The 25,266-nt window shown below is 42.6% G+C and overlaps 1 protein-coding gene across 1 annotated transcript; it reads left to right on the top strand.

Annotated features, from left to right (window-relative positions):
• The first annotated feature begins 132 nt into the window (after positions 1 to 132).
• On the top strand, positions 133 to 24,451 carry OGFOD1 (2-oxoglutarate and iron dependent oxygenase domain containing 1). The gene is made up of 13 exons (XM_082712513.1): positions 133 to 372; positions 2,405 to 2,550; positions 6,662 to 6,708; positions 10,023 to 10,123; positions 13,586 to 13,702; positions 14,235 to 14,326; positions 14,533 to 14,661; positions 14,941 to 15,054; positions 17,060 to 17,139; positions 17,429 to 17,742; positions 22,349 to 22,471; positions 23,164 to 23,222; positions 23,730 to 24,451. Exons 1-13 carry the CDS (start codon positions 219 to 221, stop codon positions 23,889 to 23,891), a joined length of 1,638 nt encoding a protein of 545 aa, XP_082568639.1. The 5' UTR covers positions 133 to 218; the 3' UTR covers positions 23,892 to 24,451.
• The last annotated feature ends 815 nt before the right edge of the window (positions 24,452 to 25,266 follow it).

Below are 25,266 nucleotides of genomic sequence, written 5' to 3'. Positions count from 1 at the left end.
CGGAGGCCAGCCTACCACTAGGCCAATCTCTGATGAGACTGCCGCAATATCTAGAACTTCCATTGGTAAACCAGGAATGGGCTCCGCCTTCTTGAACCTTGGTACTTCCTATTGGTCGGCGCTAGGGAACACGGGAGTGGAGGCATTTTGGGAATTGTAGTCAGCCTAGGAGAGTAGCTGCATAATCAGTGCGGCGTGGGTCTGTAGCTTAAAAGAAGATGAATGGGAAACGGCCAGCTGAGCCTGTTCCCGGCCGGACCGGGAAAAGGGGAAAGAAGGAAGTGATAGCTGAGTTTTCGGACGCTGTCACGCAAGAAACCTTGAAAAAGCAGGTGTCTGAGGCCTGGAGCCGCAGGACGCCGTTCCGTCACGGTAACCGGGTGCTGTGAGCGGGGAGCAGGGTCTGGCTGGGGGCCTCTGAAAGTCCTGCCACTCGAGCCGAGCCCCCCCGGCAGCGGGGCCACAAGGGAAGAGGCCCCTGGAGACGGTGTGACTTTGGCCACCTCGGACTCTCCGGCTGCCCTCCATTATTCCAAGTTCGGCTTGGATTTAGAAATCTGAGAGGAGGAAAAAACGTAGGCCCCAGAGTTGGGAAGCAGAGGGGCATGCAAGTTTGTAGTTCTTCCGAGGGCAGTGACTGGCTCTCCCAAAATCGTGTAGCCAGAGCATGTATTATGAGCTGTCAGGTAGCTGGCACCCGAGCTTACTCGTTTTTACACGCCCATAGGTCGACTACGTGACCCGAGGGAAGTAAACGAGTGTTGAGCAAGGGAAGGAACCCACCTTAAACGATTCCTGCCTCAGCTTCAGATATCGCTTTAGAGGATGAGAATTCCGCTTCATGCATCATGCTTTCCCTCCTCGAGTTTGCCATGATTTTGGTTTTAGTTGTTAGGTGCTTTGAAGGGGTGGGTCCTGGGTGTCTGGAGGTACATAGAAAGTGATCGCTTAGTGTGGAAAGGGCAGGCTCTGTACCCGCAGGGACTTGTGGATATCCTCAGCTGTAGGATGGAAAGAGCGATAATGTCTACCACAGGGTTGCGGAGGAGATTAAGTGACATCACGTATATAACTCCACTGTATTTGGCACGGGCTATATGGCGGTGTTGGTGGTGGTGACTATTAATATTAGGGAGTTACCTAATCTTTAGAGTATTAGAGGCAGTAGCTAAAATTTTGAGACAGAAATCAAGGCATTGAAGAGTTATGCTTGAACTGATTTGAAAAGAAAGTGTACGTTGGGGGCGCCTGGGCGGCTCAGTGGGTTAAAGCCTCTCCCTTCGGCTCAGGTTATGATCCCAGGGTCCTGGGATCGAGCCCCGAGTCGGGCTCTCTGCTCAGCAGGGTGCCTGCTTCCTCCTTTCTCTCTGCCTGCCTCTCTGTCTACTTGTGATCTCTGTCAAATAAATAAATAATCTTAAAAAAAAGGACTTATTAAAAAAGAAAGAAAGAAAGAAAAAGTGTGAGTTATAACTTCCTCCAACAGTAACTTGGAGAAAGAAAAGGCAAGGTTGAAAAAAACTTGTCATCCAGTATTGCTATTTTCATTTTTTTAGGGGTTGAAGCTCAGAGGGAGAGGAGAGACAGATTTCTAAGCAGACTCCTAGCCTAGTATGGAGACCACTACAGGGCTCTGTCTCACAAACCTGAGATCATGACCTGAGCCAAAATCAAGAGTTGGGTGCCTAGCCAACTGAGCCACCAAGGTGCTCCTCTATTCTCATTTTTTATTTGCTCCTCTCACTTTAAGCTGGGGGGAAATGAATAAAGAATCTAAAATATATTCAGTTCAGTGGCTAATCCCTGAACTAAAAAACAGACAAACAAACAAACAAACAAACAACCACAGGAACCTTAACTTAGTGACACCACCTGTACTCCTAAGGACTAGAATTTTAAGCAGAATATATTTAAAAAGTAATATTGAATGGGTAAAAAAAAAGTGGGGGAGAGCTTATAATTCTTCCCCCAAGTCTTTAGGTACTAGAAACATTTCTGAAAATGTGTGAACATTCCCTTTTGTATTCCCTGTGCCATGCTATTTGGGTCAAAAATACAAAGCAGGGGGCACCTGGGTGGCTCAGTGGGTTAAGTCTCTGCCTTCAGCTCAGGTCATGGTCTCAGAGTCCATTTCTTTCTAAAGAGAAACCAAACAGTTTCTAAACTGTTTGGTTTCTCTTTATCTGCGATGAGGGAGTAAATGTGATTTCCCTCTCGTGCCTTTATTCTTTTGCACTAGAGCCCCACATCGGGCTCTCTGCTCAGCGGGGAGCCTGCTTCCTCCTCTCTCTGCTTGCCCCTCTGCCTACTTGTAATCTTTCTCTCTCTCGTCAAATAAATAAATAAAATCTTTTAAAAAATACAAAAGGAGAAAAAGCTATAAGTAATGTTTTCCTTCCAACAGAGGCCATTGTCATGGACATGGATCCCTTTCTTCACTGCGTGATACCAAACTTCATCCAAAGCCAAAACTTCTTGGAAGGGCTTCAGAAGGAACTTTTGAACTTGGACTTCCATGAAAAGTATAACGATTTATATAAGTTCCAGCAGGTATTTATGTCCCTTTCACATTCACTCTTCCACCTCAGAAATGCATTATCTACAGAATCATTTGTTACCTTTAGACTAGAGATTTTAGATTGGGTTTGCCTAGAAAGGTTCTTGCCTTGACATTGCTAAAAGCATTCATTCTTTCACATAAGCTTACTGAATATTAACAGTGTGTTAGGTGCTATAATTATTGCATGGGAACCTCTGACAGAAGGCTGTCAGTTCCTGCCAGCTCCTGCCCTGTACAAGGCTTCTAAATTTAAACTAAGAGAGGTGCTAGTGATGGGGACAGATAGTCAGGAAATAAAACAAGCCAGTAAGTTAAGCACATTATAAACAAAAGGGATTAAGTACATTTTGGGGATTGGTATGCTGAAGAGAGCTGTATGTTGGAAAATAATACCCATTTACATTTTTGAGTTCATGCCTTTAGGTAGTTTTATATACTGTAATACACTGTGCATCGCAATCTGACTAAGGGAAGTGAGATCTGTTCTTTTTTTGGTGGACAGTTTAATTTGGCAGGGAAGACCATATCAAAATCAAGGCCAGTTTTTCTACTCTCAGAAGACAGGGCTCAGTCTGGTTGTAGAAATATAGGTCATTGGCTTCCCCAGTTTGAGGGTAATATATTTTTAGTACATGGTATATATCACGCTTGGAAATCCTTCCTAAAATCTCAAGGATATCAGCCGTTAAAAACCACAGAATAAAATAAAAATGAAAAAGATGAGGATTATTTTGTTTTCTTTGTATTTCTTTCTAAAGAGAAACCAAACGGTTTAGAAACTGTTTGGTTTCTCTTTATCTGCGATGAGGGAGTAAATGTGATTTCCCTCTCGTGCCTTTATTCTTTTGCACTAGAGCTGATTGTGTCCTCCCATCCGTCAATCTTTAATTAACACATATAATTAACCAAGTTAAATACACACTTGATATGACTCTTACTAGGTGAGGAAATCTGATGAAAGTTAAACTTTTATCCTAGTAAAGTTTTATATACATTAAAAACCATAGCTGTCTGCCTTTGTAATTATATCAACTTCAATAAGACTAGGTTATCCTGTTGATTTAGGGCTGTATATGTCTCTGATTACTAAAACAGAGAAACCAACCTGGTTTTTACTTGATGCAGTCTGGTAGATGAAAATACTTCTAACTGATATCAATGAGTGGCAAAATAATAAAAAGGAGCGTGGATAATGAGAAGGGGGAAAAAGATTACTTTCGATCATATGGATATTTGGTAAAATTCTACTTTGCTGTTGGGATTGAACTTCTTCATCCTAAAACAGTAGATGTAAAACCTATTTTTAGTCTCCTATCCCTTCAAACTTTGCTTATATCTGCTTTTCTTTGCTTGTGTTATGAATTGCCTTAATAATGGAGTCTATGACATCTTAAAACCTCGGGGCACCTGGATGGCTCAGTGGGTTAAAGCCTCTGCCTTTGGTTCAGGTCATGATCTCCGGGTCCTGTGGTCAAGCCCCACATCAGGCTCTCTGCTCACTGGGGAGCATGCTTCCCCGCTCTCTCTGCCTGCCTCTCTGCCTACTTGTAATCTCTCTCTCTTTCTGTCAAATAAATAAATAAAATCTTTAAAAATAATAATAATAATAATAATGGGGTCTGTGACATCTTACAACCTTCCCAAGCAAGCGTGTCAGTAAGAGTTTCCTGATATTCTGGGTATTTTAAAGCAAGTGTTACCGAGTGCATGCTTTATGCCATGCTAAGTACTCATAACAGTCCTACGAAGGAAGTACCTTACTATTCCTGTTGTACAGATGAGGGGAATACATTGGTTTTTTTCCTTATCTTCTGGATCATTCCTTGTGACATGTCAAAGAAAGCTCTTCCTAAGAAAAAAATGCTTTTGACCTGACTTTGCCTTTCACCTCATTCCTCTGCTCTTCTTCTTTTTTTTTTTTTTCCCTCTGCTCTTCTTAACAGTAGAATTCCATATAAGTTGTCTGTGCTTTCTCAAAATACTACTCCCATTCTCTGTTAAGCCCACTTTACATCAGGCTTTTACCTACTACTCCACCGAAACTACACTTGTCAAGGTCACTTACAACTTCCACATTAGTAAATACAGGATTCATTTCACTTGACCTTCCAGCCGCATTTGAGCTACTATGTTACTCCTTTCTCTGGGAGACATTTTCTTTACTTTCAGTATATGAAATGTTCTCTCGGTCTTCTTTCTACCTGGTAAGCGCTTGGTTTCCTCTGGTAAGTCTTCCTTTTGTACCTGACTTCTTAATGATGGAGTACTTTAGGGCTTTGCCCTCAGGCCACTTCTAGGCAGATTTCCAGGGACTCCCGAAGCTTTGCCTCTATTCTTGGATATCTGTTAAGTGTCTCACACTTAAGCCCAAAACTAAACTCCTGTTCTTCTCCCCCTAAATCTTCTCCACCTGCAAAGTTACCCATCCAGTGAATGGCAACTCTATCTTTCTAAGTGGCCCAAGCTAAAAACTTTCTGTTCCTCTCTCACCTCATACCTAGTTTGTCAGGAAATTCTGCAGGTTCTCTCCACAAAAAATATCTGGAAAAAAACACTTCTTTCCACTTAAACTACCAACAACCAGTCCAAAGCATCCTATCCTCTCATCAGAATTATTCTATTAGTTTATTAGCCAGTCTCATTGCTTCCACTCTTGCCCACATATACAATCACAGCCATTGTGTTCTTTTCAAATAACAGTGGACCCAAAAGAATTGAAAATATGTGCACATAAAAACAAGTACACCAATGGCCATAGAAGATTATTCATAATATCTAAAAAAGTGGAAAGAACCCAAATGTCTATCACCTGATGAATGGACAGATGAGTGTGATCTAGCCACACAATGGAATATTACTCAGCCAGGAATAAGAATGGCAGAGCAATGCTTCTGTGTCATGGAGGAGCCCTGGGAATGTATTAAGAGAAACTAGACACGCAGGCCACGTGTTGTAGGATTCCACTTATATGTAATGTCCTGACTAGGCAAATCCATATAGAGAGTCAGAAAGTAGATTAGTGGTTGCCAGGACCTTGGGGGAGAAGACTATGTGCAGCGATTGCCTAATGACTCTAGGGTTTCCTTTTGGGGTGGGGATGATAAGTGTTCTGGAATCAGATGGTGGTGGTCCACACAACATCATGAGTATATTAAATCCACTGAATTAAGCACTCAGATGATTAAAACAGTACATTTTATCTCAATTTTTAAAAGCGTAAATGGAAACCTATTACTCCCTTGCTTAAAGCCTCCGAAGGTTCTTCATTTCTCTGACAGAAAGCCAAAATACTTAGAAGAGCTCTAAGGCGTCCCATTGCCTCTTGGGCCTCACCTCCTACTGCTGACTGCTGTCCCCCGCACTCTCTATGCTCCAGCCACAATCTCTTTGGATTTCTTCATGCTCAGGACCTTGAATCCTCTTTTTCTTTTTAATTAAGTAATTTAATTTTTAGAGAGAGAGTGCTGGGGGGTGGGAGGAACAGAGGGAGAGGAAGAGAGAATCTCAAGTAGCTTCCATGCTGAGCAGGTAGCCTGACGTGAGGCTTGATCTCATAACCCTGAGATCACAACCTGACTAAAATCAAGAGTTGGACACTTAACTGACTGAGCCACCCAGGCGCTCCAGGACCTTGAATCCTCTTTGCCTAGATATTCCCTTGGCATGTTTCCTAACCTTGTTCAGGGCTTGGCTTCACTCAGCGAAATCTCGCCTGGCCACCATGTTTGTGCTTGCAGACCTTATCCCAAACTTCAGCACGCCTAGTCCCTCATATCCTACTGTTTTACCCTGTGCCTTTGTCACCTTCTTTCTTACCAACTTTCAGCTTTTTATGTTTGTTGTCTCCCTCAAAAAGAAAATAAACACTTCTGTCAATGACTATTTAAGTATTTGCATGAATAAGGTCCAGAGGGATTAAGTAACTTGCCCGGATCACTGAGCTGCCACATGGAGGGGCCATAGGTCAAACCTAGGCATCTTGTCATTGTCCAGGCTCTTTACCACAATCCTCTACTACTAGGATACGCACTGAACTGCATTCCTGTGTGTTTCTAATATATAAAGGAAATACCTTTTTTTTTTCCTTTTTCTATGATCAAGTCTGATGATTTGAAGAAGAGAAGGGAGCCTCACATCTGTGCTTTAAGGTAAATAACTAATCATATTTCTTGGGTGTGGAAAATGTTACATCATGTAGCGTTAGGTCATTACCCCATTTTGTAGAGGAGAAAACAGACTGAGAAATTACATAACTTTTTCAAGGTTTCCTAGATGAAAACCGAGGGAACTAAGCTACAAACTCAAGTCAATTTGATTCCAGCGCTCACCTTCTCAGTGATAAAATGTTCAGCTTTGTCAGCAATCAAGGAAACACTGCTGAAACCGTTTTTCACATGTTAGGTTGGCATATATTCAAAACAAAACCCCCCAGTGCTGACAGAATTATAGATCCCTTTCTTAGGTGATGGTTTTGAAAAATGTATCAAAACTCTTCAAATTATGCTTATCGTTTTATAGTGTCATTCCACTTATAAGAATTTACCCTGAGGGCACCTGGATGGCTCAGTGGATTAAGCCGCTGCCTTTGGCTCAGGTCATGATCTCCAGGTCCTGGGATCAAGCCCCACATTGGGCTCTCTGCCCAGCAGGGAGCCTGCTTCCCCGCCCCCCCCCCTCTCTCTCTCTGCCTGCCTCTCTGTCTACCTGTGAGCTCTCTCTGTCAAATAAATAAAATCTTAAAAAAAAAAAAAAAGAATTTACCCTGAGAAAATAATTAAGGATGTGATCAAAAAATTCCTCGCAAGATTGCATGTCATAATGTTTAGAATAGTAAAAAAAAAAAAAAAAAAAAAAAAAAATTTTTAAAGATTTATTCATTTTAGAGAAAGAGATTGCACGCTCTAATGCTAGTTGGGACAGGGGAAGGGAGAGAGGGAGAAAGAATCTTCCAATTAGACTCCCTACTGAGTATAGAACCTGATGCAGGCTTGATCTATCCTATGACCCTGAGATCATGACCTGAGCTGAAATCAAGAGGCGGACACACCCAGTGAGCCACTCGGGTGCCCCAAAATAATGAAAAATTATATACAAATTAAATGGCCACTCATTGAGATATATATAAGTAATGATACAAGCATGAGCAGAAAACTCTACAACCATTGAATATGACATGTGTGAATTTTAATACATGAGAATGGTTAAGTTAAACCCAATTTCACCAAATCTAAGATACATTTTCTTTTTTCACATTTTAGCACTGCTGAGATCCAATTTCTCACAAATTACTGTTGTGTCCTGTTTTAATTGGCAACATTTTTTTAAGTGATAGCAAAATAATGATTCTTCTTACAGAGAAAGCATATTAGAGTTGATGCAGTACACTTGTCAAGAGAAAAGATGGGAGCATGTTGGTGGCTTAGTTGGTTAAGTGTCTACCTTTGGCTCAGGTCATGATCCCAAGGTGCTGGGACTGAGCCCCACGTCAGGGTCTCTGCTCAGCAGAGAACCTGCTTCTCCCTCTCCTGTCTGCCACTTCTGCTTGTGCTCTCTCTGTGTGTCAAGTAAATAAAACCCTTAAAAAAAATAAAAGACACTAAAACTGCATGCACAATGTGAATGATTTTTTTTAAGATTTTATTTATTTATATGACAGGCAGAGACACAACGAGAGAGGGAACACAATCAGGGGGAGTGGGAAAGAGAGAAGCAGGCTTTCCACTGAGCGGGGAGCCCATTGTAGGGCTCGATCCCAGGCTCAATCCCAGGACCCTGGGATCATGACCTGAGCCAAAGGCAGACACTTAATGACTGAGCCACCCAGACGCCCCAATGTGAATGATTTTTTTAAAAAGAGATATATTTGGCTATCTGTGTACAAAAGAAAAGACAGAAGAATGGAATGTTTAAATCTGGCTTGTAGGATTTCATTGTTTTTTTTTTTTTTTAACAGTTTCTTTTTACTAATAGAGGGCTTTTCCCTCCCTGGTTTTACTACAAGAAGCATGATGTTACTTTGTAATAACTGTTTTTCATTTATACAGAAGTCATTTTTTTTCTCATTCTCTTTCATCCTCTGGGACATTTTGATATATGATGGCAGCCTGCATGGAGTGTTATTTCTTCCCAATTCTGAAGTGTTGCTTATGTGTGAACTGCATCTCTAATATTTCATATTTATTTTGACCTTTTATTGTTGTTCCAAAGAGAGATGATTGCGCTAGAAGGCATTATCTCCTTAGTTCACAGCATGCCTCTGGTAAGCCTTTCCTGTAGGACTGAGCTTCCATTCCCACAGGAATGGATCCTGTGACCCATAGGATCACAGCCGGCTAGAGTGAGAGACGGGATTCCTTGGAAGAGAAAAGTGATGTTTATACTCTTTGATTTCTCCTAAATTCAATTAACAAATGAGAATAATGACAGGAAATAATCCTGTCCTTGCGACACTTTCACAGAGTGACTAAAGGAGGAGCTTTTTATGGAATACATTTGAGGAAGCCAATGTTACCAGTAAAAGAGGGATTTAAGGCTTTGATAATAGTTGCTTAAAGCATCAAGACTTTGCAGAAATGTTCGCCGCCCACATCTCAAGCCTGGTTCAGCATTTTGCTCTGCTGGCACAATGGATATAGTCAGCAGCTCTGTTTTTAAGTTACATGGGCATTTCCGGTTGGCCCAACCTCGCACAGTATTTTATAGAACTTTTTGGTTTGGTAATGTATAGAATAGAAAAAAGACTTGGTATTAAAATCTTAGGAGATCAGCCTGGAGACTTGACATTTAATTATGAACAGCACAGTTGCATTTTCAGTTGTGTACATCTGGACTAAGATGGTCCAAAAAATATTGTCTGTGTGTGCAACATATGAACTGATGTAAGTCCTTTCAAAATGTTCTCAACTCATCAAGATTCACATAATTTCAAAGTCAATTGGCTGAGTGAATTATAAATGGGGTTAAAGAGATTTCTCTACAAAGATCCCTGTTAGCTGGTGAATGGAAATGTTCGGCATCTCTTACTAGTACTGTGCTAGCATCAGAACTTCTATGAAAGGTTTTCTGATCCTACACAGTTAGCAAGGTACCATCATTGCAGCTTGAAGTTTTTAATCTGCAACAGTGTCACCCAAGTGGTCATTAAACAGTGGGGTAGTATTGAGTGCCACAGAATGTGTCTAAAACTCCCGGAAAGGAACATCAGTGTGCTGAATTATGACGGACGGCAGAGTACTACCGTGATGGGGCATGCTATCAACCAAAGAGGAAGAAAGTGAAACGGAATAGCAGAGAAAAACTATATTATAGTAGATGGCTTTGTATTTCTTTCTCTTTATTTCAGGTCCAAGTCCTAAACTGTGCAAGTTGAAAGTAAAGAAGCTACGACAGCATCCAGGAAAAAGTAGCTGTGGCCGAGATCCAAACGCTGTGGCTAACAAGTTACCTTTGTTGACATTTCTAGGAAAGTTCTGTTTGAAGATTTCCGGACTTGGCTTGCTGACATTTCCAAGATTGACCTGGAATCAACTATTGATATGTCCTGTGCTAAATATGAATTCTCTGGTAAGAGATAAAGGCCTTGATGTCTGGAGGACTTACAGGCTTTAGCTACATAGTATTGGTGAGATACCATCAGTGTGCCAGATTCCTAGACTTGGACACGCCCCCACAATAGCATTAGGACCTTCTTTTTTTTTTTCTTTTTAAGATTTTATTTATGTGACAGAGAGAGAGAGAGAACACAAGCAGGGGGAGTGGGAGAAGGGAGAGGGAGAAGCAGTCCTCCCGCTGAGCAGAGAGCCTGAAGTGGGGCTCGATCCCAGGATCCTGGGATCATGACCCAAGCCAAAGGCAGACACTTAACAACTGAGCCACCCAGGCACCCCGCATTAGGACCTTCTTAATAGATTTGACCTGGCTCGAATACCAAAACGCCTACCTTATAAGGCAGTTTTCCCTTCGGTGGAAATATGATGAAAGCTGTTGACCACATTTTCAGAAAAATGCTGACAAGGCACACACTAGCCAACTTGGTATGGAGCATCAGGAAACTCAGAGGAGGTATTGTCAACGCCACTCTTGGGCTTCCTAGGGAGCAAATATCCCTTAGTGCCTTTTTCTTTTTTTTTTTTTTCCTCTTGTTCTTTTGAAGGTAAGAAAGGACTATATTTTTAAGGAAAAGATCTTCAAACAATATAGAAGGATGCAGTATAAACCCTGACAGGCCCTGCACCTTCTCCTTGTCCCCCTCTCCCTTCAGAGGTTTCCATTGTCACTTGTTCCCTTTGTGAGCATAGAAATGTCTTTTTGAAAGCATGTTTGCTTTTTCACCTGAAAGGGAAAGTGTTTTGATTTTACTAAGTAAAAATTTTTTTTAAAAATTTTATTTATTTATTTGACAGACAGAGATCACAAGTAGGCAGAGAGGCAGGCAGAGAGAGAGAAGGGGGGAAACAGGCTCCCTGCTAAGCAGAGAGCCCGATGCGGGGCTCGATTCCAGGACCCCGGGATCATGACCCGAGCCGAAGGCAGAGGCTTTAACTCACTGAGCCACCCAGGCGCCCCTGTTTTACTAAGAGGAATTTTGATGTGGGTTTACTCTCATACAGTATAGAGTCTAATGGGAGAAGTATACATTGGTAACCACTTTTTGAGGCTGAGTGATACACAGGACAAGTCCTGTCCTACATTTTTTTTAAAAAACTTTTTTCTTTCTAATTGAATATCATTTCAAACTTACAGGAACGTGGCAAGCATTGTACAAATAGTTTTTTCCCATTTTACTTGAGAGTAGTTTGCTGGCCTGCTCCGGGCCCCCCATGTTCTTCAGTGATTCCTACAACAAGGACATTCTCCTAGATGATGGCATTAAACCATCAAAATCAGGAAATTAAGATCGATACATTATTCCCATCTAATCTGCAGGCTCCATTCAAGTTCCACTGTTTGGTCCTTGATTGCAAAAGGATCCTCTCCGGGCTTGCAGAACTGTCGTGCCTGATTTGGTCTCCCTCAGTCTAGAACAGTTCTTCAGTTTTGCCTTGACTTTCATGATCTAAATGCTTCCAGAGGTTTACAGAGGACTCATTTTGTAAATCTGCCCTCAATTTGGGTCATCTGTCTGATGCCTCCTCGGGATTAGATTCAAGCCTTGAATTTTGGGTAAAAATGTTACAGAATCAATTATGTGGGGTTTTTTTGCTGCATCTTATCAAGGGGTATATGGTTTCTACGTGTCATAGGCTAGTGATACTAACTTTGATTATTTAGTTAAGGTGGTAACTGATGTCAGGTTTTCCTACTATAAACTTGTTCTTTTTCTTTCTGTAAGTAAATCAGAATTTTGTGGGGAGATACTTAAGGATTATGTAAATATCCCATTTCTCCTCTAACTTTGATTCACTTACTTTAGCACCTTCTGGCATTTCTTGCAAAATTATTACTGTGCAGGTGGCCAAATGGTGATTTTTTAAAAATAAAACCATTCCCTTTACATTTATTGGTTGTCATTCTGTAAAGGAAACCTTTCTCTCTTCCCATTTATTCATTCATATATTTATTTACATCAGTGTGGATTTATGGGTCACTATGTAATGGGCTATAATCAGTTGCTCTATCAAAGTGAGGCTCATCTTGTCCTTTGATTTGATCAAGGGGAGCCCCTTTAAACTGATTTCTGTGTCCTTTTGATGGGTCCCCATCATTCATAATATATCTTACTTCCCACAAGAACAAGATTTTCCGGGCTCGTCTTATGTGTCCCTTGCTCTAGACCGAGAGTTAGCCATTCTTCCAAAGAACCCTGATTGCTTTTAGAGACAGATGATGCTTAGAAATCAAGATCTGGACTCTAAGTGTTTCTGCTGTTGGGGGTGTCACTGCTCCCAGGCCTTTTAGTAGAGAAGAGGTAGCGAATATACAGATGTGCATATGCACACATGCATTTACGTGTGTGTGTCAGTGTCTAGAAATATGTAGGGTCTAAGTAAATATCTACATGCATAGGAAACTCAATTCACATTGATTCCTACAGTTGCAATTCAACACCATAGGATTATCCCAGATTTCTCCATTTCTGTATTTGTAATTTCCTTCATCAGCAGTGAAAACCATGGCTTCTATCACCTTCAGGATATTTCTTTATCGAAACAATTGCTCCATGTGTGAACGATCATAGCTCACCATAACAAACCCTCCTTCTCCTGCCCTGCAGGGATGCCTCCCTTGCTCAGTCCCACCTAACAGCTTTTAGAAGCTTTAGCTCAAGAAATTAACGGGAACTGCTACCAAGAGATCTACATACAATGATGTTCATTTGTTCACTGAAACATTTTGCTTAATAGATAAGAAATGGGAAAAGCAAGTAGAAAATTAATTAAAGGAGAAAGAAGATAATTCATAGTCCATATAGTAGCATAACTATAGGCCATTAAAACCATGACAGGTATGTGTAGTGATGAGAACAGACACTGGGCAGGCAATAAAAAGGCCACAAAACAACCACTATAGGGTACCCATTTTTTTTAAAAAAGCAAACATATGTAGGAAAAATACTGGAAGAACATGAGCAAAAATATTGATAGTGATTATCTCCGGGGTCTGTGCATATATGTGCTCTTCAGTGCTTTTAGATTTCTCCATCTTCCCAGTTTTATGTTTCTGATATAAAACAGGAGAAATGAGTGTCATTTTACGGCTGGAGGAGCTCACATTGCGGGTGGATATCAGATGGACCGATATTAAAATGCAGGATCAGGGGCGCCTGGGTGGCTCAGTGCGTTAAAGCCTCTGCCTTCGGCTCAGGTCGTGATCCCAGTGTCCTGGGATGGAGCCCCGCATCGGGCTCTCTGCTCAGCGGGGAGCTTGCTTCCTCCTCTCTCTCTCTCTGCCTGCTTCTCTGCCAACTTGTGATCTCTGTCTGTCAAATAAAAAAATAAAATCTTTTGAAAAAAAAAATGCAGGATCAGAGTATCGGCTGCTCCTTGTTGGCTCGGGGACATTAGAGCATGTGTTGCACGATTGCAGATGCCCTCCTCTGCCACGACGACGAGCTGGAAGGGCGCCGGATCGCCTTCATTCTTTACCTGGTTCCTCCCTGGGACAGGAGCCTGGGGGGCACCCTGGACCTGTATGACGTTGATGGTAAGACAAGCCCATGCACGTCAGCACCAGTAGCTACTTCTGAGCTCTTAACACACAGTGTGTGTCCTCCTCTGAGGAGGGCGAGCAGACACCAGCCCTGACAGCCGCCTCTCTACATTGGAGTCATTACTCCAGAGGTGGAGTCCATTATGAGCATGAGGACTAATCATTCCCTACTCCTGAGTACTAACCTGGAAAGGGGGAACATGTGGAAAGCTGCCTGGGGCCATCAGTCTGCCAGGGCCAGTCTGTCTGACAGGAAGTCAGGGTTTCCTAATGACTGACACCAGATGTTGACTCTCGAAAACTTTCCAAACTTATCCTAGCGCTCAGCGATAACAGATGGCATAGCACGAACGGTGGTCAGCAAGCAGAACTGAGTGAAACAGACGGAAGGGGGTGGCGTCCTGCAATCTGCAGGGTACATCTAGTTACCCTTAGAAATCTGAGAATTGTCAAAGTGAAACAAGGTGGCCTGAAAGTGGTTGCTGATAAGGAAACCGCATTCGTGTTGTCTTCTCTCCTGGTGCAGAACACTTTCAGCCGAAGCAGATCGTCAAGTCTCTTATCCCTTCATGGAACACACTGGTTTTCTTTGAAGTGTCTCCAGTATCCTTTCACCAGGTAACGATTATAAACCACAAATACACAGAGTACTAAGGATCATGCTGTTTAGTCCCCTATTATCGAAATGTGACCACTTCCTATTGTACTTCCGTGGTCAGGTTGTGTGTGCATCTGGCCTGACGGATCCGGAAGTGAGCACATCCTGGCTGGCAATCATCCCCCTCAGTGGGTATGTTCATGTGCTGCTGGCCTTGTCCTTTCAGGTGTCTGAAGTCCTATCTGAAGAAAAGTCGCGTTTGTCTATAAGTGGCTGGTTCCATGGTCCTTCACTGACCCGGCCTCCCAACTACTTTGAACCTCTCATACCCCGGAGCCCTCACATCCCACAAGATGTAAGGATAAATGCCTGTTGTCGGGATTCTTATCTTAGAAGCTTTACCATATGGTTTGTTTTCCTGGTAATGAAATTGGACTTGGAGTTTCTTTCGCTTTTATTGGGTAAACTTTTGAGAGTGTCTTTTTCTCAGGCAGAGTTTTCCATCACTTTTATGTGTAACAAGGAGAAGATTATAAAGTGAGGCTTTGCATATATTTTACTAGCACGAAGTGATGTAAGAACAAAACAATAGGAATTGTTAATTCACGTTTTGCATCTGCTGCTTCTTTGTAAGCATGAAATTTTGTATGATTGGATCAACCCTACTTATCTGGACATGGATTACCAAGTTCAAATTCAAGAAGAGTTTGAAGAAAGGTCTGAAATTCTCCTAAAGGAGTTCCTTAAGGTAAGCCAGCACGTTCTGACCAGTGTATCAACAAAATCTTACTGTTATAACTTGTGCTTTTGTTTTTCTTGCTTCTTGGGTGGATAAACAGGCCTCACTAAAGGATTTTTTGTTTAGTTCCTGGTTAGAATGTTTATATCATCTTGTTGATAAAATATACAAGTGATGCTAGTAGCTAACATTGATATCAGTTGTGTGCTTAGTGGGCTAAGAGTCTCTTGGGTATTCCCCAGTTTTCTGGAATCTTAAATGGTGTACACACACACACAGAGTTTTCTGGAATCTTAATGGTATACACACACACGCACTTGAGTGTTCCCCAGTTTTCTGGAATCTTAATGGTACACACACACATACACATTTGGGTATTCCCCAGTTTTCTGGAATCTTAATGGTACACATGCACACACACACACATACACACACACACATACACATACACACGCAGGCATGCATGCTTCGACACTGAGAGGGAGTTGTATGTAGCTTTCTTCCTATTCATTTGGTGAATATGGTTTCCTGTCAGTTTATTATTGCTTTTAGTGAAAGATAGATTATTAACTGAAAACACTTATTAATGAATGTTTGACAGTGATACACAGCACATTTCAGTGGAGAGGGAACTACATCAGGAGTCAGAAGATTTCATGTTCATGTCCTGGCTCTGTGGTTTTACTAACCTGAGAAAATCACTGAATCCCCCAGAGCTTATAGCTCTTCATCAGTTAAACTTGGGTAAGACATGCCTTATTCATCTTGAAGAGTTGTTGTGAGGGCCAAAAGAGATCATAGACACTGGTGTGGTGCCTCACAGTTGACTCTGGATCCCATGGAAGCACAGCCCCAAGAGCTGTTCCTCCACGAGAAAAAAGGTTGAGACACCCCCACATGCTACCTACCTCTCTCTCTCTCTCTCCCCCTCCCCATCTCCCTCCCTCTCGGAATTTTTTTTTTTTTTTTTTGACAGAGAGAGCAAGCACAGCAGGGGGAGCAGCAGGGAGAGGGAGAAGCAGGCTCCCCAAACAGGGAGCCCAATGCGGGGCTCAATGCCAGGACCCTGGGATCATGACCTGAGCAGAAGGAAGATGCTTAATAACTGACCCACCCTGATGTCCCTCCCTCTCAGAATTTTAAAGCTGACATTAGCATATTAAGGAGCTTGAGAAGTATTTATTAGAGTATATAAACTTGTTTGAACCTATTTTATTCAGCTTACCTAAGCCAGGCTTTGGGATCCTCTTTCCTGTTTTATAGCTGATAGGACTGCTGTTTTTGTTTTAAGATTTTATTTATTTATTTGACAGACAGAGATCACAAGTAGGCAGAGAGGCAGGCAGAGAGAGGGGGAAGCAGGCTCCCTGCCGAGCAGAGAGCCCAATGCAGGGCTCAATCCCAGGACCCTGAGATCATGACCTGAGCCAAAGGCAGAGGCTTAACCCACTGAGCCACCCAGGCATCCCAAAGACTGCTGTTTTAAGAACACTCCTTGGGAAGTCACATTGAACAAGCATATAGAATGCCTCTTGTGGAGCAGATTTCAATAGATTAATCAGCTTTTTGCTCTACACGTGGCTTTCTCTATTTAGAAAGCTGATTACATAAAAGTGAGACCTACAGAGAGTTCTAGTGTGATGACATTGACTGTTAAGCAGTTTCATTCTTTTTCCCCACATCTTATAAATTGAAGAGACTGTATTATGACCTTCATTTTATAAATGCAGGAGTCTGAGAGGTTTAGTGATTTCACATGAGATACATGACCACTAAAGGAAATAGCCCAGATCGACACTCAGGTCTCTTGGCTAAAGCATACTTTGGATTTATCCAGTGGCTTTGTTCTGGCTGCACTGTAGCAGGCCTGGGGGACCATGGGCGAAAGGAGTGAACATCCTTTGGACCTTTTAGGAATTAGCTAACATGATTCTACGGAGCGGCCCCACCCGCAAGGCCAGTATGGGATCATAGAGAGACTCACTAACTGCTTCTTTCTTTGCTCATTTTCCAGCCTGAGAAATTTGCAGAGGTCTGCGAGGCTCTGGAGAAAGGAGACGTGAAATGGAGCAGCCGAGGTCCCCCTAACAAAAGGTAGAACTGAGACATTTGCCTTTGTGTTCAGCATCTGCCTGTTTGTCTGCAAGTTTCACTTCCAATAATGGGACATTTGCCAACAATAGGACATTGGCCCTGGTGATGTTTCATTCCCAGGGACATCCAGTAGCAGGCCCTGGTAGAACCTCACTGTTCTAACCACCTGTGCTTTAGCAGGCCGTGCCAGGACTAGGGAGCAGGGTACAAAACTAACGAGCAGCTTTTATTCCATGAGTAATTGTACAGGTGTTGCTTTGTTGACCAGCTTGGCCTCACTGCTTTCCAGGTTTTATGAGAAAGCCGAGGAGAGCAAGCTTCCCGACATTCTGAAGGACTGCATGGAATTATTCCGCTCCGAGGCTCTGTTCTTGCTGCTCTCCAACTTCACAGGCCTGAAACTTCACTTCCTGGCCCCTTCAGACGAAGATGAGGTGGAGAACCAAAAAGAGGGAGAAGGAGCCTCTGCTACCGATAACACTGAAGAAGGGACAAGCCATAGCTCCTCCGAGCCAGAGAACCATCGGACGGCCTTCCGCAACAACAGACAGCAGAGCAAGGAACAGCCGGACCCAGACTCGGAGGAAAACGAAGCAAAGCAAGGTAAGCCATTGTTCTGAGTCGTCCTTACTTACCATGAAGCATTCACTCTTCTGTCATCGATTCATCCCTCAACTGTTACTCGAGCATCTGTGATCTGCTGGGCCTGTTTTGGGAGCTGGAGGATGGAACAAACAAGGCCTCCGCTCTCCCAGAGTTTATGTTCTAGTGGGAGAGGATGGAGATTAAACGTGTTTGCAGAAAATCTGAATAAGGATGTGTGCTGAGGAAGGACCAAGTGGCCTCTTAGGTGACCGGGCAACCGGAGAAACCAGTCTCGGGAGCTGCCATCCAAGCTCAGACCTGAGTACCAAAAAGGATCTGTGGGAAGAACATTCTAGGTAGGAGAGGCAGCTCAGACATTTTATTAGGCTAACAGTATAAGAACAGTAGACAGAAATAGGACTGGCTTTGCCCCCAAACTACTCTAAGACATAAGAACATCAAAAAGAGGCAGGTGAACACAGCTTATTTCTGCCAAGGACCAATAATACCCTAAACTTGCTTATAAAAACATGCTTGAATTTGGGCAGATAGGTAGAAGGAAATTATTAGAAGTAGAGAAGTCTAAGGGCACCTGGGTGGCTCAGACGGAAGAACGTGCAACTCTTGATCTCAGGGTCATGAACTTGAGCCCAACATTGGGTGTGGAGATTAGTTAAAAAAAAAAAAAAAATAGGCTTAAAAAAAAAAAGTAGAGGAAGTCTTTACAGACAAGATCAAACAGAGAAAATAGGACATTTAAGAGGTAAGGCTTCTGTGGGAATTTTGGCACCTAGAGATAAGCGGCTACCAACTGAGCATATACCGTTTGGCACCTACTAAATCAGACGAGAAAATCTGCTGCCCGATTCCTCTCCTAAGTTGTACTCTCCCTACTTCCACTCTGACTTCTGAAGAAGACCCCTGCCCTGTTGCAGTTAGAAGAGCAAAGACAAGAGAGGTGGATGCCCAAGGACACAAAGCCAACAGTGTGACACAAGAACCACATAACACAAATTCTGTGGCCTCCCAGACTGACTGACCTGTCACTTTGGCCACCACAGATTTAGAACAACCAGAGCCAGGTGGCTTTTTCTGTGCTATTCACTACACAGGATAGCCTTTCTTTAAGATAAAGTTAGCTTTCCTTGATAATTGATACTGACATCTATACCTGGACCCTGAAAGGAATCAAGTGAAGATCAGTGGGGCCTCACAGGCTTTTTTAAAAAGTATCTCTTGGGGCTTCTGGGTGGTTCATTTGGCTAAGCTCCTGCCTTTGGCTCAAGTCATGATCGCAGGGTCTTGGCATCAATCCCTGCATCAGGCTCCCTGCTCAGTGAGCAGCCTGCTTTTCCCTCTCCCCCTACTTGTGCTCTCTCACTCTCTGTCAAATAAATAAAACCTTAAAAACAAAAAACAAAAAACAAAAAAAAAAAGAAAGAAAGAAAGAAAAAGTATCTATTAACCTCTATTCCTTTTTGGTTTCATTTTCATGGGAACCTGGAACTTGGAAAAAATCTGTTCAGGCAGCCTAAGGATGCTTTATTCTATTACTGGGCCACCACTGTATGCAAGGCCCTGGGCCAAAGCAGCTGGGAATACAGAGGTAAATGTAAAAAGTAGGTGTTTGTAAAGTTCATCATCTTAAAGAAAACGGGGGGGGGGGGGACAAAGCCATAAAGGAGCAGACTTTTCCTATTTTATTAAAGTTAAGCTGGCACAAACTCAACTTTAGGATGTTAAATGTAACCCACATGGTGCCAACAAAGAACATAGCTGTAGGGTATACATAGAGGAAACTGAGAAAGGCATTTAAACATTTCAATACCAAAAATCAACTAAACACAAAAGACTGTAATATAGGAAATGAGAGATGAAAAAAGCTACAAGGCATTTAGAAAACAAATAGCAAAATGAAAGAATCAAGCCCCTCTTTCCTAGTAATTACATTAAACACAAATGACAATCAAAAGACAGAGATTGGCAGAATAGACAGGAACACGGGATTCAACTATTTGCTGTCTACAAGAGACTCACTTGAGATCCAGAGATGCAAACAGATTGAAAATAAAAGGATGGAGAAAGATGTTCCATGCAAACAGTAACCAGAAGAGAGCAGGAGTGGCTCTACTAATATCAAACAAAATAGACTTTGTATTTATTTATTTATTATTATTTTTTAAAGTAAAGCTCCACATCCAACATGGGGCTCGAACTCTTCATGGCCCTGAGATCAAGAGCTGCTTGCTGGGGCGCCTGGGTGGCTCAGTGAGTTAAAGCCTCTGCCTTTGGCTCAGGTCATGATCTCAGGGTCCTGGGATCAAGCCCCACATCAGGCTCTCTGCTCCCCAGGGAGCCTGCTTCCCCCTCTCTCTCTGCCTGCCTCTCTGCCTACTTGTGATCTTGCTCTCTCTGTCAAATAAATAAATAAAATCTTTAAAAAAAAAAAAGAGCTGCCTGCTGTCCCACCTGAGCCAGCCAGGCATCCAAACAAAACAGACCTTAACTCAGAAAAGAAGAGAAAAAGAAGGACATACTATTATTTTTTAAAGTTCAGTACAGCAGGAAGATACAATAATTTACAAATCTTTATGTACTTGATGACAGACTGAAAATACATGAAGCAAAAACTGACAGAATTGGAAGGAGAAACGGGATAGTTCTCCAGTCGCAGCTGGGAGAAGTCAGCTCCTAAGAGGACTTAACCCAATAAACCAGCTACACGTAACAAGCATAATCCAGAGCAATATACCCCCCCAGCAGTGGCATATACATTCTCAAGTGAACATGGGACATTTTCCAGGAAAGACCACAAATTTAGTCTCAGTAGATTTTAGAAGATAGGTATCAGTAGTGTAATCTCTGGTTTTATCACTTCTCGGCCATTTGGCAAAGATCAAGTATGATCTCTGGTTTTAAGTTCAAGCCCCACGTTGGATGTAGCAATTACTTAAAAACAAAATCTTAGGGCACGTGGGTGGTTCAGTGGGTTAAAGCCTCTGCCTTCGGCTCGAGTCATGATCCCAGGGTCTTGGGATCGAGCCCCGAGTCGGGCTTTCTGCTCAGCAGGGAGCCTGCTTCCCTTTCTCTCTCTCTCTGCCTGCCTGTCTGCCTACCTGTGATCTCTGTCTGTCAAATAAATAAATAAAATCTTTAAATTAAAAAAAAAATGAAGTTAGTATCATTATAAATAAATAAATAAATAAAATCTTTAGGGACACCTAGTTAGCTCAGTCGGGTGGCTGCCTTCATCTCAGGTCATGATCCCAGGGTCCTGGGATCAAGTTCTGCATCCGGCTCCTTGCTCAGCAGGGACCCTGCTTCTCTCTCTGCCTCTGCCTGGCACTCTGCCTGCTGGTGTACTCGCTCGCTCTCACTCTCTCTCAGACAAATAAATAAAATTTAAAAAATAAAAAAAATCTTTAGGAAAATAAAAAATAAATAAAAAATTAAAGATAGAAACATAGATAGATCATACAAAGTAGCTTCTTTAACCACAACAGGATGCAGTTAAAAAGAAACGATCAAGCTTGATCTTCATGGAAAGACATGGAGGAACCTTAGGTACATATTGCTGAGTGAAAGCAGCTGGTCTGAAAAGGCTACTTCCTGTATGATTCCAACTCTATGACATTCTGGAAAAGGCAGAACTAAGGAGAGAGTAAAATCAGTGGTTGGAAGAAATTAGAAGGGAGGGAAGGATGAATTAGGTGGAGCACAGGGGTTTTTTAGGGCATTAAAACCAATTCTCTATGATACAGTGATGACGGACTCAACATTACGCAGTGATCAAGACCCATAGAATGTACAGCACAAGGAGTGGACCCTAATGTCAACTATGGACTTTAGTCAATAATAAAGTATCAGTATTGTTTTGCCAGTTGTAACAAGTGAATCACACCAAGATAAAACATGAGTAATAGGAGATGCCAGCAGGTGGTGAGGGGGAATCTATTTAAAATTATAAATTTATTCATGTTATAATTTTTATATTGGCAGTAAAATGTATATTCCATCTAAAATTTCTTGTAAAGAAAGAAATAGAATGTCAAGTCCCCCTCCCTGCCCTCCCCCCAAACGGTACACAATACATTTCTGACAGTCACTGTCAGTAAGGCTGGTTTGGTGGAGCAGTAGGTCAGAGGGCTTATGGGAATGGTTTCCCTTTAGTGCTAGATCATTCTACTTATTTTTCCCTCCCAAACTAGCAGTTGTATCAAAGTTGCTTCTTTTCTTTTCTTTTCTTTTTTTTAAAGATTTTATTTATTTATTTGACAGAGATCACAAGTAGGCAGAAAGGCAGGCAGAGAGAGAGGGGAAGAAGCTGGCTCCCTGCGGAGCAGAGAGCCCAATGCGGGGCTCCATCCCAGGACCCTGGGATCATGACCTGAGCCAAAGGCAGAGGCTTTAACCCACTGAGCCACCCAGGCGCCCCAAAGTTGCTTATTTTCTTAAGTAGGCTCCACACCCAGCATGGAACCCAACACGGGGCTTGAACTCATGACCCTGAGATTGACACCTGAGCTGAGATCAAGAGTCAGAGACTGAACTGACTGAGCCACCCAGGTACCCCTGTATCAAAGTTATTTTAAGTTTTTTCTGGCCTTCTGTTGTTTCTTCTTAGACTCAAGTGTTCCTACATGCCAGGGGGAACTGAGGCGTTGGAAGACCGGTCACTACACTTTGATCCATGACAACAGCAAGACGGAATTTGCCCTGGACTTACTTCTCTACTGTGGCTGTGAAGGTAAGAGGCAGGAAGGACAGCAGTGAACTGTTCCCTTGAGAGGGGCAGTCCCAGGCGCCTGGGTGGCTCAGTGGGTTGGGGCCACTGCCTTCGGCTCGGGTCATGGTCTCAGGGTCCTGGGATCAAGTCCCGCATCGGGCTCTCTGCTCAGCGGGGAGCCTGCTTCCCCCCCCCCCCCACTCTCTGCCTGCCTCTCCATCTACTTGTGATCTCTCTCTGTCGGATAAATAAATAAAATCTTTAAAAAAAAAAAAAAAGAGAGGAGCAGTCCCCTGGTGACCCCCTCCAGCCAACCAATTCAGAAGTGAGGTGCCTTGGCCAGGATTACAGGTGACAGAAGCTCCCTGTTGGAGGGGATCTTGGGGGTCATGAACTTCAGTCTCCCAACCCAGAGGATTTATTTCTGTGACTAAGGTATGGGGGCATATGGACCAAACCATAATTTCCCTCCATGTAACCCCCTTATCTACCTCTTCTATGTAATTGTCCTTCCAGGCGCATTTTATATTCAATTCTTAGTTTTCAGTTCTTAATGCGGATTGAATGGAAATTCCAGCTCATAAGTCTTAGAGTTGGTTACTACTGAGCTCTCAGATCCCTCAGCTGTAAGCAGCATGGGATCAGCGATGGAAGCAGAGGATGCAGTCTTGGAGTCAGAGCTTTCTGAATGCCGTTTATTTTCCCTTTGTAAGGCTGGGAGCCAGAATATGGTGGATTTACCTCCTACATTGCCAAAGGTGAAGATGAAGAGGTAAGTTGCGTCTGACAGCAGACTGCCCTTTTTAGTTCTTGAGGAAGCTTTCATTCTACAGAGACCCAATTTTTATGACCTTTAGCCAATGTCTTTAGCCAGTAAATACATAATGGTCTGCCTGGCCATGGTTCTAATTTCTAATAGAAAGTACTCAGCAAGGAATAAAGATGCCAAAGGAAAATCAGGAAGTATTTCTCCTACCCTACTGAGAAATTTCATGTAAGCTAAGAGTTACCTAGTGCATTCCCAAGTAATCTTTCAATATAGTAAGAAATAAATGCACTGGGTAAAAATCTTTCTGGGTATGATTTGGAATGGGGCTCATTGGAAAATGCCTTGACAGCCAGAGGAATAGCTCCACCTAGTAAAGGACCTTTTTTAAAAGATCCCCTATCACCAGTCTAAGTACATGATGTGAAAACCATCTGTTCAGTGGTGAATCATTGAGGAAACGAGTTGAGAAGAAGTTCTGTGTTCTGATGTCATTGTATTTGCTTATTTCAGCTGCTAACAGTGAATCCAGAAAACAACTCTTTGGCACTGGTCTACAGAGACAGAGAGACTCTGAAATTCGTCAAGCATATTAACCACCGAAGCCTCGAACAAAAGAAAGACTCCCCTGATAGAACTGGTTTCTGGGACTTTTCATTTGTCTATTATGAATGACAGGGCTGGGCAGAGCTAGAGGAAAGAGACCCTTCTTCAGGACTGGGAGGCATGCAGGAGCCACCAGGTGACCTGTGTGACGGTGTCCTTAAAATCTGTGGGTGGTAGGACTCATCATCACTGTCCTCAATCTAGACCTTGAGCTTGGAGCCAGGTACCTCTCTCTTGATTAAAAAAAAAGGCTTTGTCTTTTTTTTTTAAAACATTCATTTTTTCCTTTTCCATATGACCTTCCTTAGTGATTTTTTTTACAAGTTTTTGTGGTGGTAAAATATACATGACATAAAGTGTACCATTTTAACCATTTTTAAATGTACACTTCAGTGACATTCAGTACATTCACATGGTTGTGTGCCCGTCACCACCATCCACCTCCAGAACCTTCCCATCTTCCCAGACTGAAGCTCTGTCCCCATGAAGAGTACCACCCCCGTCACCTCGCCCCACTGGCCCCTGACAGCCCCCATTCTACTTTCTGTCTGTCTATAGAAGTGGAACAATACAATATTCGTCCTCTTGTGACTGGCTTATTTCACCAAGCATAAAGTCTTCAACGTTCATCCATGTTTCCAGTGTTTTTTTTTTTTAACACTCAAGGCTGATTCTGCCCTTCCTAATCACACTGATTTAGAACATTACAGAAACTTCTAGCCTCTTCTTGCTAGGCTCATACTTCCTCCCACTGCCTATGGCTTTGTTTCACTGACTCTCCTCGGACAGTGTAGAGGATGGTGTTTCTGCCTTGGGAAACGTGTGCCTGGCTCAAAGCGAACGCCCCACACCTCCCCAGGAGACTTCTGGTTGGTAGAGGAAAGGGCTACTTGGGCCCTGTCTAGTGGTTCCTGGAGTCGGGACTCCTGTAGAACTAAGAGATTCTGGCCTCGAGTGTGTCTTTCCTTTTCCTAAAAACTCTAGGATCAGCTATAAAATTTGCTGCCTTTTTTTCTTTAAAAGAACAAATGCTAAAGGCCCCACCAAAATGCCAAGAGGATGTGCACTTTGTTACACTCTTTTCCCCTGGACTGTCAAGATGACGTGAGAAGTACCACCTGTACACGTGGGTGTGCCAAATGGGCATCAGGGTCACTGCATCTTTAGCTGAAAGATGCTATTCTCATTCCATTCTTGTCTTCTCATTTCGTCTCTTCTTTTTACATGTATTACTAGCTATTACCTTAGCTTTTATTAATCAAGAGAAAAAGCATTAGGCTTTTATCTTTGTTAATCTCGTAACACTGAGGACTGACTACTGACTCTATTCTAAAGTTGACCTTAAATGAAAGAATATTTCACTTTCTTTTAGGTTGATGATTTCAAAATCTGTTTAATTTCACACCCCAATCAGTAAAAAATGTTTTAGCATTTATATCCATTA

The sequence above is a fragment of the Mustela nivalis genome (genome assembly GCF_964662115.1).
Source record: "Mustela nivalis genome assembly, chromosome: 18".
In the NCBI taxonomy this organism is placed as follows: Eukaryota; Metazoa; Chordata; class Mammalia; order Carnivora; family Mustelidae; genus Mustela; species Mustela nivalis.
Note: the sequence above shows the minus strand (reverse complement) of the source record. Positions and strands in the feature narration are given on the sequence as shown.